Source organism: Psittacula echo (genome assembly GCF_963264785.1).
Source record: "Psittacula echo genome assembly, chromosome: 4".
Taxonomy (NCBI): domain Eukaryota; kingdom Metazoa; phylum Chordata; class Aves; order Psittaciformes; family Psittacidae; genus Psittacula; species Psittacula echo.
The window spans coordinates 81,479,918-81,497,110 of NC_137738.1; the positions used below are offsets into that span (position 1 = coordinate 81,479,918).

The following is a 17,193-nucleotide window of genomic DNA, read 5'->3' on the forward strand; positions in this document are numbered from 1 at the left end:
GCCCAGATGAGGCACTGTCTCACTCAAATTTTAGGTGATGGAGAGGGCTGTCCAGCCTCCCTGACATAATTGTCTAAGTAAGTAGACAGTGATAGAGAAAGGCTTTGGGTATGTGCAATGAAAAGTCCCATATGTTTACATTTTTAATGCATTGGAGTCTTTGGACAGGATCTTAGAATATAAAGAAATATCAGGAAATGCCAAGTATCTCTGTTGACTCAGAATTTAGTTCACCAAGCTCTTCTGGTGCTGAGCAGCCAGTGCTGCTACTCTTTCTTGTAACAGTCTGATATTGAAGTACTCAGCTGGCAAGTGGGAATTCCTGGGTTCTTGGCCTCTTCAGTCTAATGAACTGCAGATCCTGACCCCAGGAGTCCAGATGTGTAGTTCTTACCATGCTTTGAAGCTGAATCATAGCACAGCTCACTCTTGTGAGGCCACAAAGAACACAAAGAATCAGCAACTCCAGGAACTGGTGCCACCAGTTATTTTCAGGGGCTTAGTACTTCCCCATACAAACAAGAGAGCATGTGGACTATGTCTGGTTTAGTGTCCAAAATTAGTCTGCATCTGAAAACAAACAAACAAAGGACCATATCCAAGTCACTTAGCTCCATCTAAAATTCATTGAGCCTTGTGTCCTGTTGTCTGGCTATGGGTTTTCTGAAGCATGTACTCAATGGAAATTTTAAGCTAATTGGAATTTAAACTGCCTGAAAATAGCCCCAAGGCAGCAACATCGGGATTTAGGGGAAACTGGCTTCAGTGAATCTCTTCAAGTACATGGAGCCCTGGAGCTATTTTAGTGGTACTGGGAGCTGGGCGGGATGCAGAAGTGCTGCAGGAATCACAATCCTGTTTTCTTTCTCCTACCAGAGCTTGAGAAGAGAAGATCTCAGGATGGGGCTTACCTATGCTTGTGAATGTGGTGCTCTGTTTTGACAACACAGAGCTTAAGAGAATATTATGTGCCTGAGAGTATTTGATAGTTCAGGCAATGCAGACTGAGATTTCTAGAACCGTAGGACCTCTGCATAAGCCAGCCATAAATTAGAGTTACTGGTACCTTGAGACCTTTGGGAAGCACTTTAAGAGTTACAGAGAAAATAGCTAAAAGAAAAGCATTTATTTTTGTGACTACTTTTTCACTTAGTTAAAATCAGGGAATTTGATTACTTAAATACAAAGTGTTAATATGTAGTTGTTTGTCTGTGCACTGAAGATACCTGTAAATCTGTCCTAGTAGTAGCAACACTGTGGAAGATAGTCTGCTCTTCGCATGATAAATGGCTAGCTTAACTGTGTAAGGAATGTGTATGTGTTATAAAATGTCATCTGTATAAGGGACTAAGTGAGCCCTATTAATACTTCAAAGTATTAAGAATTATAATTTTAGGCTAGACTTACATAACTCTGCATCCTTAAGGTAACTTGTATTTAATCTAAATTACTCTCCCCTTAACTGTGGAGTTAGAATGAAATCCAGCTGTCGCAGATAAGAATAATGATATTTTTTAATAGTGCAAATCATTCAAACACATGGAAAGAATTTTAATGTGTGAAGCACATCAGGACAGGAGATCACAGTCCTTAAGGGATTGATTTATCCTTGACTGCTGTGAGCCTTTATTATGCTAATGATAGATATATATTCCCAAAATCTGTTGAGTCTGTCTATGCCTTACCCTTTGATTTCTTTATTAACTGTCCTGCCTTGTCACTACATGTTCTTGTTAATTCAGATCAGGTTTTGCAGCTTGCGTCATACTTGCTATTTTTTACCAAAATGGTTTATTGAGTTCTCTAGCAGCTTATGTGCTTTTCCCTCTTTGCCTCACCTCTCTGCTGCTGCTGCCAGAAGGGCCCTGGGTGAGCTGCCACCAGTCGGACTCTGATGCTAATGGGCTTCCTTTGTTTCTACAGCGGTCAAGGCAACCTAATTAATCATTCCCAACCGACATTAATAAACATATTTTTGGTAATCCGGAGTAAACATGTTCATGTACTCTAGAATACTGAGAGTTTTATCTGAATATGTAATTTGGTTTCAGGCACTTACATAAACATTACAGTTTATGGTGCTACTGACTTTGCTAAGGTTGTAAATTCTTGGTATTTCTAAAGTCAAGATGCAATTTTAGGTGGATAGTCGTGGGTAATTAGCTCACATACAGCAGTTCTTTGCAAATACTGACCACTGTGGTACAAGTAAATGGCACCCTTAGTATAATCAGTAAATAGTGAAGCTGTTCATAGGTAGTAATGTCTTTAAGGATATAAACAAGAGCAAAACAGATAGGCTAATGTAGATTATCAGCTGATAGACTGGCTATAAGATTATTAGAAAACTAGAAGAAAAACTGAGAAGTACAGAACATTTCCCATGAGCTTATTTTAATAATGAAGAGTAGGTTGGATTATTCTAAAACATAGCATACTACTGCACTGTGTACCTACTTCATTATACTTTCTTCAGTACAGGTATGTCTTGCAACATCTTGTGCTCTCTCTTGGGACTAGATATATATGAAGCTTCAGCAGCATAATTTTGCTCATGCGCTAGGCTCTGAATTCAGCTACAATTAAATATTCAGCAGGATACTCTAGCTAAACTCATGTAGCAGTTATGAAAGATAAAGTCAGTGTTATGTTTCTCTTTTAATGAAGGAGTTGAAGTGAGCCTTTCTGTTGAAAATTTCAGATTTTAGGTTTAGAAATTATGATCCTTGTTATGCTTTATGAATGGAACATAAGATAATTGATCTATATAGAGTTATAAATTTTTATTGAAATCTTTCTCTTTCAGGATCCCATCCTGAAAGAGAGAGCATCTTAATTACAGTCTTCATGTACTTTGTTGTCTTTAGCTTGCATTTCAAACTACATTGTAGATGCTTCTTAATTGGACATGCAGTAAATAACCTGTAGAAAACCTAAGGGCATTGTATAGCACAATGGTATAGATTTGCAGATCTTGCTCTGTGTTATAAATTTTATTTGGATTTTCTGTTTCATCAATAGTAGGATTTAAAATGATGTGTATCTGAGGAAGGAATAGCAGCTCTGTGGCAATTTCTGGTAGAATTCATTCATAAGAAAGTGTTTCAAAAAAAAGAGAAATGCAGCAGCACAGTTCCAATTCCTGTCCCTTGCAGGTCCTTTCTCTTTTTCTTTGGGTTTTTTTTTGTTTGTTTGTTTGGTTTGGTTTGGTTGGGGTTTTTTTTCTCTTCCCCACATCTTTCTCTTACAAAATTTTCTTGCATTATTAATGAAGTGCAGTCCCAGCACTGGTATGGAGTCCAAAGGGCGAACTTAATCAGCAAGTGGGAAGTCCTAATCCTTGTAAAGCCAGTATGCATAACAGATGATATTAAGCAAGCCACAGTAGATGGTACCTGTTTAGCAGTTGCTGTAAATGTGACATCACTGATTCTGTCTGTGTTTTTCCCTCTGTATTTTACACAGAGCATTGATTTAGGAAGATGTCTTTTGCTTATTACCATTAATGTTAGAATGGTAGAAAAATGTGAAAAAGGATTTGGGGATTGGTGTGAACTCAAAGCCATGAACTGGTTTACTAGCAAATTAGGGATTTGATTTCAATTATGATTCTGCTGCAAGTGTAAATGAGGTTCTTTTCTGAATTTCATTAATAGATTTTACTCCAGCTGCAGTCTGTAGAAATTTAGAAGGGAAATTGTGACCAGATTAACACTCTCTTAGAACACAGAAGATCAGCATCATGTCTTTAAACACATTTCCTGGACCTCCTCAGGAGGGAGAAGAACACCGCAATTCCATCTAACTGTTTGCTAGGTGTTTAACTTGGCTAAAAAGAGGTGTCACTTGTACATCCTGGACAGTCACTCATCCAAGACAGGAGGCATTGTAGCACTGTAGCATTTTCAGACTCTTGCATGACAGTCAGTGGCAGTTGCTTCTCGAAGGATGGAGAAACTCAATAGCTGAAATTCAGTAATCCTTTATGTTTTCAAACACTAATTATGTGTTGCACAGTTGTGCTGCCAGTGAGCCGGCTGATGCACTGGGCTCTTATTACTGTGATCAGCAGGCAAAGAGCAGAACACCAAAGGAAGGAAGCTAAAAAAAGGAACTTTTGACTGAGACAGAGGTTACAAAATAAGTAAAAATTGCCCAATATTACGTATTTTGTATCAGTAAGAAAGGAAATTCATCTGATGTTCTGTTTACTGAGTTTGCAGTGATAAAGTTGATACCCTGTACTCTTGGAATGGGCCCATTTTATATCATTTAACAATTTTATATAGTAAACATATCTTTGTTACTTATCAATCCGAAAGAGAGAGCTCTTTTCTCTTATCAGAAGTTGTTTAGTAGATAAACAGAGTAATTGAAGGCTATATTCAATGGTACTAATTGGTACTGGATTAAACCACCTATTCAAATGGCTCTAGTGTAAATTCTGTATACTAAGGTGCACTGTAAGGTGGAATTTGCGTTTTAAGTGCATAAAGATAGCCAGGGGTGTCTGTCAAAAAAATATATATGTAAAAGGCATTTTTTGATCTATTTCAAGTTGTTTCAGATTGGTACCTTTTATATGTGAAAGTCCATTTGCATCTTGTATACAGATATATTTTTGAAGTATGCTTTGTGTTTATGCTTACTATGACTTGTGTGTTTTATTCTGTGTGTACATGTTCTTTATGGCCACCTTTACTCCCCATATAAATTTGTCTGTCCGCTTACTATAGGCACTTGCCCGCTCCCAATGTATGTTTTTTTTCAGCATGCAGGTGATACTGCAGAATGATTCACCCAAATGCCGTCCATGTAATTTCTGATTTGAGTGTATTGGGAGCTCAGCCAAGACACAAAACGTTCAGAATAAAAACTTTCAAAACACAAACTTTCTGGTTTGGGTGCTTTCCTAGTCAAAATACAAACTTTCAGCAAGTTTTACCTTTTGCATTTTAGGATTATAATGATGAAATTCGCCAGGAACAGCTGAGAGAACTGTCATATTTGAATGGTTCTGAGGATTCAGCACGTGGACGGGGCATTCGAGGAAGAGGGATTCGTGTGCCACCTGCAGCTCCTTCAAGGTGTGGTAACCTGAACTACTATGCTAATGGCTTTAGATAGTATAAACAATGGCAAAACAAGCATATCTAAAAAAAAAATTTAAAGTCACATACACATCATGGTCAGTGAACCAAAGTATTTTCCTTCTGATCACTTGTATGATCTATGTTATGCCTACAGTTCTGTCACCTACAATTCACAGGCTACAGTGAGTGGTATACAAATAATCAAACAACAAATCAGAGCAGATTATGAAGTTGATGAAAGGATATTTCTAGGAAAGAATATTGCTATGTTGGCACAGCAGTGGTGTGGTCAGTAGCATTAAATTGATGGTCAGTGACATAGTATAGTCAGAGAAGGCTACATAGTCTGGGTGGAACTTTTATTTGCCAAGCAATTACATATTTTTTTTTCTGTATGTTTATTGTATCTATAATACAATATATTGTATATATTGTATTATAATTATCTATTGCATGGATTAACAGTTTTATATGAATTAGACTGTCGTCATCTAAAACCACTGATATATGAATATTTCTTGAATTCTTGCAAGTATTTTTGCAGATATAGGTAATAGCTCTGCTCTTCTGTGAGGCCAATACATAATCTTAATACACTCTTTCAGACACATTTTTCAATGTGAACCCTTAAGAAATCTGTTGCCTCAGGCATCTAAGTTACCTAGCAACTTCTAGGTGTCCATAAACATCATTTCAGGGTAGGTCCTAAGAAATCTACTTTTATTTGGAAGAAATAGGATATGGAGGTACCTTATTTCATGCTGACAGAGGGCTTGTTCTTTGGTAATTGAACTGGCTGATCTTGCCTATGACCTTTCTTTTTTCCCCTGAAGGTGTCCATCATGTTTTCGCTCAGTTCTTCTTGAATGGAATTTTTTATCAGTAATATGGTGCGCATACAAAGGATTTTTTACACTTGGCATTCATGACCATCTTCCACACAAAGTCTTTTTGGGATCAGAAATGAGTCTTCCTTACACCTAAGATATCTGAAGGGCCTGACTTAATAATAACGTTCTGGACATCACTGCAGCACACTGGCAGCTTTTAAATTAGGTTCAGAGCATAATCAGTGGAGTGCTGGCTCCTGCAAGATGCCTGACTGATTGTATCAGTTGCACAGATACAGGAACTTGGATGCTTTGCTTATTCTCCAGTCAGATACCCTGGGAGAATATTTAAAAAAAAAAACAAAAAAACAAAAAAAAAAAAACCAAAAAAAAAACAAAAAAAAAACCAAAAAAAACAAAAAAAAAAAAAAAAAAAAACACAAAAACAAACCTGAAGTATTTAACGTAAATATTTATGATAATAATTTACGGTAATAGCATAATGATATTTATAGTGGTGCAGCTGATAAGCTGGAGGGAAGGGATACCTTCCAGAAGAACCTTGACAGGCTTGAGAAGTGGGCCATGTGAACCTCATGAAGTACAGGAAAGAACAAGCGCAGGGTCCTACACATGGGTAATCACCAGTGTCAGCTCAGACTGGAGTATGAAGTGATTGAGAGCAATTTATAAGGATTGAAAAGGATTCCCTAAGGAATGAAAAGCAGATGCATACTTGCAGCCCAGAAACCCAACTGTATCCTGGGCCTCATCAAAGAAGCTTAACCATCAGGTCAGGGAAGGTGACTGTCCCTCTGTACTCTGCTTTCAGGAGACCCCACCTTGAGTACTGCATTTAGCTCTAGAAACCCCAGCACAAGAAAGGCATGGACCTGTTAGAGTGGGTCTAGATGAGGGCCATGAAAATGGTCAGAGGCTGGAGTACCTCTCCAATCAGAAAGCCTGAGAGTGTTGGGCTTGTTCAGCCTGAAAAAGAGAAGGCTCCAGGGAGCCATATGGTATAGTTACAAGAACCTCTTTTTAACCAGTAACAACTTCTTCTGACTTACCAAGTGCTATACAGCAAGGTGGATATCATATAAATGCATAGGAAGATGCTAAACCTCCCTGTGCTTGTATGTATGCTACTGTTCTCTCTGCGCAGTAGGGGAAAGCAGAATCCCATGCTGCACTTCCCTTGTGCTGAACTAGATGGACAGAAAAGTTCTCACTCTGCTTTTATACTCGTGCTCTACTTTGCCTTGCAAGTTTCTGCCATACTGCAGCATATTCTGCCAGTCAGTCTCTCCCACCCACCAATAAACATGAGAATGAGAGTGATGACTGCTGTCATAAAATAGTTTGAGAGCAACAGAAAAAGTTTCTCTCTTTCTTTTCTAGAACTACTTTGGAGTAACTTTGCAACTCTGTGAACTACGATGATCCGGAATTTCATTAGTATGAGCAACAAGATGAGGTGTAAAAGGCACTGGATGGTGTAAAAGTAATGCCTTTCCATAATATGAGTTCTGCCTGAGATATTGCCTGAAAGTGCTTAACATTGTAGCTGCCAAAGTTATATGACACTTTAAATAACAGTAAAAATGTAAGAGCCTGTAAAATGCGGTGGCACTTGTGTCCTCCCTTGCCGTTCGCCCCAAGGTAATCATTCCTTTTTTACCCCCTCAGGGGACGTGGGGGTGCGATTCCTCCTCCCCTGCCTGGAAGAGGTGCCCAAGCACCCCGAGGAGCGCCGGTGACCCGTGGAGCCCTACCCGTCCCACCAGTGGCCAGGGGCGTCCCCACCCCTCGAGCAAGGGGCGCCCCGGCTGTCCCAGGCTACAGACCACCCCCGCCACCTGCACATGAGGCCTATGAAGATTATGTAAGTAACTGCGTGCATTCATAACATGTGTGAGCCAAGCAAGCTCTGTGGTGAACATCGAGTACCTCTGATCTGGAAGACTCCAGGTCAATAATTCCTGTCTCTACTGCTTACCCCTGTGGTGAATTACAGTCTGGGTGATGCAGTGTGTCTCCACGGCTGTGGTTTTGGTGATGTGGGTTCATAGAATTGTTCACAGCACAGTTTTGGATATGAGAAGGTAGATCTCATATATGCTGGCTACATCTCAGGGTGTCATGAAAGAGCAATACAGATATTCTAAAGATTGTATTATAATTAAAAGTCACTCATTACTGTAGGCGAGTTCTTAGGAATAACATTATATCCTTTGTGAGAAAATCATATTTTTTTTGTTCTTCAAAAACCTTTTTATTACATGTAAATAGATGCATGTAAATTTGTATTTAGCATTATGTTACAGACACATAACAAATAGAAATTCGGGTAGTTTTCATGGAAGCTGATCCAGTGATGCATATTTAGCAAAGAGTGGAACTGTCACCTTTTCTTATGAGATGTTAAAAATAATTGTTCTGTAAACATCAAAGCTTTCAAGTCGTCCTCATTAATGTTCCCTTCTGGAACTATCACCATAACAACAAATATCCAGGTAGAGAGGAAAGTACTATCAGTTATGATGTCTGACTTTTTCCAGCTGTGGCAAATCCAAGGGTGAAATGAACATCCTACCCATTCTGTAATCCTATCAGAAGGAGAATTGTTGAGAAGATACGCTATAATTGAGCAGATGCCGTTTTATTCAATTAATAGTCTTAGAACAGAAAAAAGTAAACTGAAACAGAAATTAATCTTTGTTGATAAAGCTTTACTCAACAATCTGTATTTACAGAGTAGAGATTAGATCACGTCCACTTCAAATCAGGGACACACATTCTGTTAATGCCAAGAATCACAACTGAACAACAGCTGCAGAAAAGGAGGGGAAGAAGGTTAGTCTCTGTTATTCTTTACTTCAACACAATTTCCATCTTTAATGAGAAGATAGCTCTGCTAAAAAGGGAACTTAAAAAGTATATCCTTCCTTGATAGGTAGTATATTATCCATTGGTATCAAAATGTATGACACTTTCTGTGCAGAACTGCATCTTTTCTTAATCCAAGAGTGACAAATTTCAAAACAGAGCCCTTGTAATGTAAGATTAATATTATAAATTTAGTAAATATTTTCTTCTTTTTCTTTGTTTGTTTTTCATCTACAGTACTAGTAAATGTAATGGTACAAGCACCATTGGTTTGAGCAGTTGTGTACGAGTGCAAAGTCATTGATTGTGTGTATCGATATTTTTGATTTTTCTTTGCTCCAATAGAATGCAGCCATTTGAATGCTGAGCTGGAAGTGAACTCAAGAAATAGAATAGGGTGGCTGCAGCAGATTTTTTTTTTTAATGTTTAAACAGCATTTCAGGAACAAAATCTTTAGCTACTTGCTCAGCACTGCTAATCAGAGATTGGGCTGACTGACCTTGAAACATCTTAACTGTTCAAATCAGTTTGCATAAGCATTTGAAAGTTTGGGTCACTCTTTTGTAATTAGCCAATATCTAAATGTTTTGAGGTTTCCTGATGGCCTTTCTGAGAGGCCATAAAAGCAGATATCTAAAGGTTTCTCAGGAAAACTCTTGCCACCAGTGAAAATACTCACATTCAACACTTTGAATGTCAAGCCCGAGCAAAGAGAAAATTATTTGAAACAACTTTCAGAAGGGAAGGGGTAGTGACCCACCTCATGCCTTCTTCTTTGCTTATTTCTGAAACAGATATATAGCTTTTATTGCAGTGTACATAGTATCTTAGAGGAACTTCGGAAGGCTACCCACAGGAAGAGGAGGTACAGACATATAGAAGATAGATGAAAAAAGAAATAAATACGTACTACATGAACCTTACTCACTTTAAAATCATATCATTGTGTGTGAATTTTGATGAAGAGCTTAACTAACAGCTGCATGCAGCTTCTGTGGTCAGAGAGGTGGTCCTGGGTTTGTAACCTGGTTTAACCCCAGCTGGCAACTAAGTATCTTGCAGCCACTTGCTCCCCCGCTGTGGGACTGGGGGAGAGAATCAGAAGGGTAAAAGTGAGAGAACTCATGGGGTGAGATAAACACAGTTTAACAGGTAAAACAAAAGCTGCTCATGCAAGCAAAGCAAAATGAGGAATTCATTCACCACTTTCCACTGGCAGGTGTTCAGGCATGTCCAGGAAAGCAGGGCTTCATCATGCATAATGGATTCTTGTGAAGACAAATGCCATAATTCTGACCGTCCCCATCCTTCGTTCTTTTTCCCCCAGCTTTATGTGCTGAGTATGACATCATACAGTATGGGATGTCCCTTTGATCAGTTGGGATCAGCTGTCCTGGCTGTGTCCTCTCCTAACTTCTTGTGTGCCCCCAGCCCCCTCACTGGTGGGGTGGGGTGAGGAGCAGAAAAGGCCTTGACTCTGTGTAAGCACTGCTCAGTGAGAATTAAAACATCTCCGTATTATCAACCCTGTTTTCAGTGCAAATCCGAAACATAGCTCAGTACTAGCTACTGTGAAGAAAACTGACTTTATCCCAGCCCAAACCAGCACACCTTGTGAATAAGAGTGCGGTTCAAGGCTACTAACCTTAGTTCAGTGTGAACAATCTGTAAGTGCTCCTTTTCTGCTGAAGGAGACATCTGCCAGAGTTCAGTTCAGAGCAGAAGCTTGACCTAGTCACTGTGAACTTTATTCAAAAGAAGATTCTTTCACTAAGCTGAGCTTAGCCCTCTCTGAGATAAAATTTTACATTCCTGATCTACAAACACCACCATACTGAAGTTGTCCCTAGTTGCTGAAAGGGATTCAAAACTTTATTAAAAAGCAGCCTTCTGGACCTCAGGTTCTGTTGTATTGTTTTGTTGTTTAACTGAAAATCACTCAGAGTGGTTCCCCATTAAATGCATTATGGATCATACTCCTACTCCTTCCATAAATGCAGTACATAAATTAATTTGAATTACTACTTAATTCTTCTTTCCATGTGTAGCAATACATGCCATGACCAGCTTGCAGCAATGACTCAGTCTGGAACCTTTCAAAAGCACGGATTTACCAGTGACCATTTTGTTACTCTGAGGATGCTGAAAAGCCTGCTGTGAATGGTAGGGAGTTCCAGTAGGCTCCTTTGTTAGAACTCATGACAAGATGTCTGTTTGGGATTTATCAAACAACTTCTGTAAATTAGGTTCATATCTACATTGCATTGGGCAGATATGTTTCAATTAGAGAGAATGGTACTAGAATGGCATTTTAATTACCTCTTTTCATCTTGTGTAGTTGAAGTCTGGGGTTTTAGTTTTGTCTTGTTAGACAGCTGATGTCCCATCTACAAATCTTAAAATGTTTCTTTATCAGTGCACCAAGATAGGAGAGAGTAATTGAAAATGAGTTCAGGTATTGTTTCAGTTCTGCATCATCATCTTTATTGGCAAGGGCAATGGTAAGACTGATTTTGTGCCACTTTTTCATTACAAAGGTTAAGATTTGTTTGGTTGGACATCTACTTTATCACGTGTGTGACATATAGTAAGGAAAATTAACACTAGTATCATCTTTAAAGATTGAGGGGAGACTTCTGGGGTCTTTTCTCAACAGTAAGCAACTTTAAAGGCTAAGTAAGGTCTTGCTGGCAGCTTATGCAATAGACATGACTGACTGAGGTTCACGATTTATACCAAAGTGAAGAGTTAACAAGTGCTTGAGTAGATATTCTACTGGAAGGAGCATCCTGTTGAGGCAATAAAGCCAGTGTTCAGCATTATATATTTTAATCTGAGCATCCAGACTTTTTCACTCAAGATTAAACCTAAATATTTGAAGAGCACTTAACCCAAATATAAGCCAAAAATACCATTGCTTTCAGATCCTGTGTTGGAAGGATTTGCATTTGACTCTGGAGCTGTACTTTTGCCTTCTGAATCAGGAGTTAGTAATGAGCTGTGCAGTGATATTTTTCTTTACATTTTTTTAGAGCTATGATGAGCCTTGCTAAGAGGTCTAATGTGAATCTAGAAGTGACTTAGCACCCCAGATGCAAAGAATTGACAAAAAAATGAAAAAAATGGGACTAAAATATGTGTTGCTTTTATATTTTACTTGCAAATGCATTTTTTCTCCTGGATAAGAAAGGAGACTTTTGCACAGAAAGCCACTCATCTTAATATGAATACTTAGATGAGTTTCATCTATTTACAATGAAGTACATAATTTTTTTTGCAAGAAATAGGTCAGTCTTTTGAGACACTGAGAAGCTGGTACAGCTCCTAGGCCTAGGATAGCCAGATTAAAAAGCAATTTTAAACACAATTACTCTTTCTTGCCTCTCATTTAATTGATCAAACCACACAAACACAGCTTCTTGTTATCTTCTGGAATAAGTGAACAGCAATGCTTTTAGAAAGTCACTGGAAAAGAACCACACAGTAAGATAGATGGTGCTTTTAATGTCATGCTGGTTTTCCCTTCATTTCAAGCTATTTAAAATGAAAGCAAACACCACATTCAACTGTTTATTCTGTGCTCAATGATTATTAACTTTTTTCAGTAGTTTTCAAACTGAAACAACTACGCTCATTTATTCAGTGCCAACCTAGACAATGTAAAGACTGACAATAAGAAGCATTTTGTCACACTTCAACATTTTAAAAAGAAGAATCAGCATTTACATGTGGTTCTGATCCCCAAAATTGTGGTTGCAGAGCTTTTGTTAATATTTTAAACTGGAACTCATAGGGCTTTTAAATGCATTCTATCTGCCACTTCTGATGGAAACTGTATAAAAAGCTGTACTTCCTCTTCATGACATACTTGCACCTGTGTTAGCGCTTTAATGTATTTGTTAAAGCGAGCAATTGGTACTTGATTCTGCTACTTTTGAAGTCTATTCCTATAATCCCCATAGGATATTCACAGTGAGACAATAGACATCAAAGAAGTCTTATTCCCAACCTTAAAATAGTGAAATATATTGGATATAATGAGAATCAAGGGAGATTATTTTCCTTTTTTTTTTTTTTTTCTAAATTGGTATTTCCAAGTTTTAAGATACAGCACTTACTTAATTCTGTGCCTCTTTTGGGTGAAAAAAAAATCAATGAAGAATGTACTGAGACTAAAGAGCATTTGAATGAAGCTGGAATTATAGACATATTAATCTGCATGGCTGAACAACATATTGATTAAATATGATTGATTACCTATATATGCCCAAGGCACTTAGAAGAAGAGCTAAGCTATATTCAAGTTACATCTGCTGTGACTTGAAAAATCGAATTTTATCTTTACTACAATAGCAATAAGGAGGATAATGTTTATATTACCTGAAAGAACCTATTGAGCTTTAGAAGAATACTGTGAATGGTTGTCTCACAAAGTTAGAGTGGATTTTTCAGTTAGTTATTTAAACTTTGGAGAATTTGGGCTGTGGAAAGTATAAATATATTTATTGCGAAAAAATCCAGCAACACAGATATAGAATTAAAGTAATAGCAAATATTTTGTGTTTTTCTAAGAGCAAAAACCACCATCAGCATTAAACCTTCCGTATTTGGGAACCTGCAGTTCTACAGTTTTTTTGTTTACCTGTGCAAATTGTACTTTGGATCTTATAGGTGGTACTTGCCATCTCACAGATGATAGTCTGAATAAATAAGGCTTGCCTCATGAGACCAAAGGAACTATCCTGAGAGCAATGCATCAATAAACATGAATAAACATGAATGTTGCTTTCGTACTCGTCACTGCTATGAATTTCTTACAAACTGGCAATGTGCTCTAAAGCAGACTTTATTATATAATTTTCCTTATTTGTTTTTATTTTATGTCATAATTATTATTTAATAATAATTTAGTAATCATAGGTATTCAATGGACTAAACTTTTCTCATAAAATACATAAAACATCTACTTATAAATGCTGCAGAAAGATTTTGTGGAGAATAAGCTTTTCTGTTGTCTTCTTCAGGCTCTCCTTACTTAGCAAAAATAATTCTCTCCTTGACCTTAATTATCAAGTTTTCTGTTCAAAATTATTTTCTGTGCTAGACAGAGTAGAAAAGAAAATGCTGATGCAGCTGTACATGTTTTAGTATTATACATGACTTTAATACAACCACAACCTAATAAATATTTATATTTGTTATATAGAGCTCTAAGTGAAGGGCATCTCTCAACTGATCATCCAGATGATCATGTGGTCCTTAAATATTCATGGTGTATGCAGTTATATTCATTCCTAAGATCTTACATAAAAAATGCATGAAGTATTCTCCATAGAGACAGAATCTGCCTGCATCATGCAGTGCACCATTTAATCATTAAACAGTGTGATTGTTCAGGAGCCTTTTACCAAATATTCTTCTCTACTGTCACTTGGAACTGTCACAACTTGTCACTCGGCTACCTGATGAAGAGGAATCTTGGTTGGTATAAAGTAACTCTGTGGGCATTTGCTGACTAAACATTATCATGTGACTGTAACTCCATCCATGTTATCTTTTTTATGGTAGGTTGCCAAGTGAGTTGCAAACTTTTTTTTTGTACTTAGAGAGTTGCTGTTAAAGACTTGGGATGAGTCCAGTTTAATTAGAGCTGTTGAGAGTTTGGTTACTGTGTGAATTCAGTATGGGTGGAAGGCTTGGGTTTTCTCGTTCACTTCCCAAAGTTTCTTATCCAGGTTTAGTCCACCAAGATACTAAAAAATAAATAATTTTGGACTGCAAGGTTCATCATGAGTGGGCAGTTCCCAGGGAACCAGACACATACAAACTCAATGGTAATGAGAACAGGTCAGTTTTTGCGGACTGGTAAGTGCAGAGACTTCAGCTGTGCCAGGCAGAAGCCTTGAGCTCTAGTTTCGGGAAAGGCTCTGGGTCATAAGATGCCATGGCAGTTAACATCGTCACACCAGCCTTGCCTCCAGCATAGCAGTCTTACTCATTTGTTTTTCAGTGTACCCTTTTGGGGAACTCAGATTAGTGACTTTTTGTTATACTAGGTAAACCAAGTGCTCTTTATAGCAATAGATTTCATGTACACCTGACAGAGTACTTCTGTTTTGTGTATTATCTTTATTTATTAGGAATTTTCAGTGTAGCTAAAAGGTTAACTTTATTAATATAGTAAAAATGCACAGTTTAGGTATAAGTTTATATTAATCAAAAAATGTTATGGATTGTTCCAAAATAAGATTTTAGTTAAACTCAAATTTAAAGGCATGTATTTAAAGATACTTCCTGTTGCAGTAAGCTTTCATCAGAGTTCATCTATGTTGGTCTCTTTAGTACATTTGTGACATTGTCATCTTGTAAAAAATACCTCTGCATAAAACTGCAGAGATACATATCTAGCAGCTGCACTTAAAATCAAAGGCAGACGTTACAGAGCACATTTCTATTTCATTCTCTGGCTGATGGGCCTTTTAGCCAGTTGCCTCTATCCATATACTTAGTGCTTACTCAGGATAATTGAAAAAAATTTGGTTTTAGCACAATAAAAGGCCTGAAAAGTAGTCTTACATGCTTATAATCTTTTTTTCCCCTCATTATGTTCAGTGCATTTGCAACTCTGATTTTCAGTTAGGAAGAAAAATGTTTGTGCTACTCTGCCTTGGTGAGGCCGCATCTGGAATATTGTGTCCAGTTCTGGGCCCCTCAGTTCAAGAAGGACAGGGAATTGCTTGAAAGAGTCCACCGCAGAGCCACAAAGATGATTAAGGGAGTGGAACATCTCCCTTATGAGGAGAGGCTGGGGGAGCTGGGTCTCTTTAGCCTGGAGAAGAGGAGACTGAGGGGTGACCTCATCAATGTTTACAAATATGTAAAGGGTCAGTGTCAGGATGATGGAGCTAGGCTTTTCTCAGTGATGTCCAGTGATAGGACAAGGGGTAATGGGTGTAAACTGGAGCATAGGAGGTTCCATGTGAACAGCAGGAAAAACTTTACTGTGAGAGTGACAGAGCACTGGAACAGGTTGCCCAGGGGGGTTGTGGAGTCTCCTACATTGGAGATACTCAAGGCCCTCCTGGACAAGTTCCTGTGTGATGTACTCTAGGTTACCCTGCTCTTGCCGGGGGGTTGGACTAGATGATCTTTTGAGGTCCCTTCCAACCCTCGGGATTCTGTGATTCTGTGATTTGGGCACAGAAGCACCTGTCCAGCAATATGCGTGTTCTTTCTGGGTATTTAAGGGATGCTGAAATATATAGGTGAACCTACATCTTCATACACATAGGAATGCATATATATACCCCATGTGTATATTGTATAGAAAGCTGTCTCCAGATGTGCCTTGGATGCAGGCCACCTGCAGCCACACAGCAGCAATTGCTTCTCCAGAGGCAGCATGTGAATGTCCTGTATTGCTTTTGGAAGGAGGAGGGGTTTTGACTCTACAACTGCCTCAGCATTTCCAGTAAATCTTGCTTGGGTATATAAATGCATACTTGCATTCTGATGCAGATATGCGTATATCTATAGCTGCAGAACAGAAAAATGTGGTCAATTTTTTCCAGCATGTCTGTTTATAGGGACTTGGTGTTGCACAGAGCTCCTCTACAGCTAGCAATGTGCATGACTGTGTAAGGAATCAGCATGAAGGATCAGAGAAGTAAGATTTAACACATATTTTTTCTTTTCTAATATGAAAAAAAAGATACTAACAAGTATTTGAAATAATAGGTTTACTTGTGTGATCAGATGGAGTGGATGAAGTACATGGGGGGTGTTCTATATTTTGTTTAGCAATGTGGTATCAAAGTGACTGGGGCATTTATATGAATATCTCTTTGTCAGATGAAGAGGTCAGCTTAGTTCTCAAATGTGCTCAGTTGTAAAACAGTCAGATCAGTTATATTTTATCAAAGGTGCAGACTTAGTGCACCTCTTTAAACCACAGCAAAAATGTTGAGAAAATTGATCTTGTTATGAAACACAGTACTTTGAGTTTGACCTATAGGGCTCTTAGAGAGTATAGCAATCACTAGAAGAGGGAGATGCAGTATAACAGCTCCAGGACAATAAAACAGAAGGCTAGAGGTGAAAAATGTTCTTTCTCCATATAGACCTGTTGAAATTATGGTTGCTTGAATTTTAATAGCCTCTATAGTCATTTAAGTGCTGTTGCTCATAGACAGCTAATATCTCTCTGACTACTGGCTGTTGTTTTGCAGCTCTTAGTATGGTGTAAAAATCTGTGGAATGCAACATCTGAAATCATAAAGAGTGCAATGTTTGTTCAGTGAAATTAGATAAGTAAATTCTTCTTATATCCCAAGACCCTCTTGCAAACATACCCGTGCACCGCTTTATGCAATACAGTAAA

The 17,193-nt window shown here is 38.1% G+C and overlaps 1 protein-coding gene across 1 annotated transcript in view; it reads left to right on the forward strand.

Annotated features, from left to right (window-relative positions):
* The window catches only part of KHDRBS2 (KH RNA binding domain containing, signal transduction associated 2), a gene marked incomplete at both ends in the record, with an annotated part of 351,174 nt that overhangs the window by 234,967 nt on the left and 99,014 nt on the right, over nt 1–17,193 (forward strand). The window contains 2 exons of the mRNA XM_080615761.1: nt 4,960–5,087; nt 7,613–7,808. Of these exons, the coding sequence (XP_080471887.1) occupies nt 4,960–5,087; nt 7,613–7,808 (324 nt within the window). The remainder of the gene's footprint in view (nt 1–4,959; nt 5,088–7,612; nt 7,809–17,193) is intronic.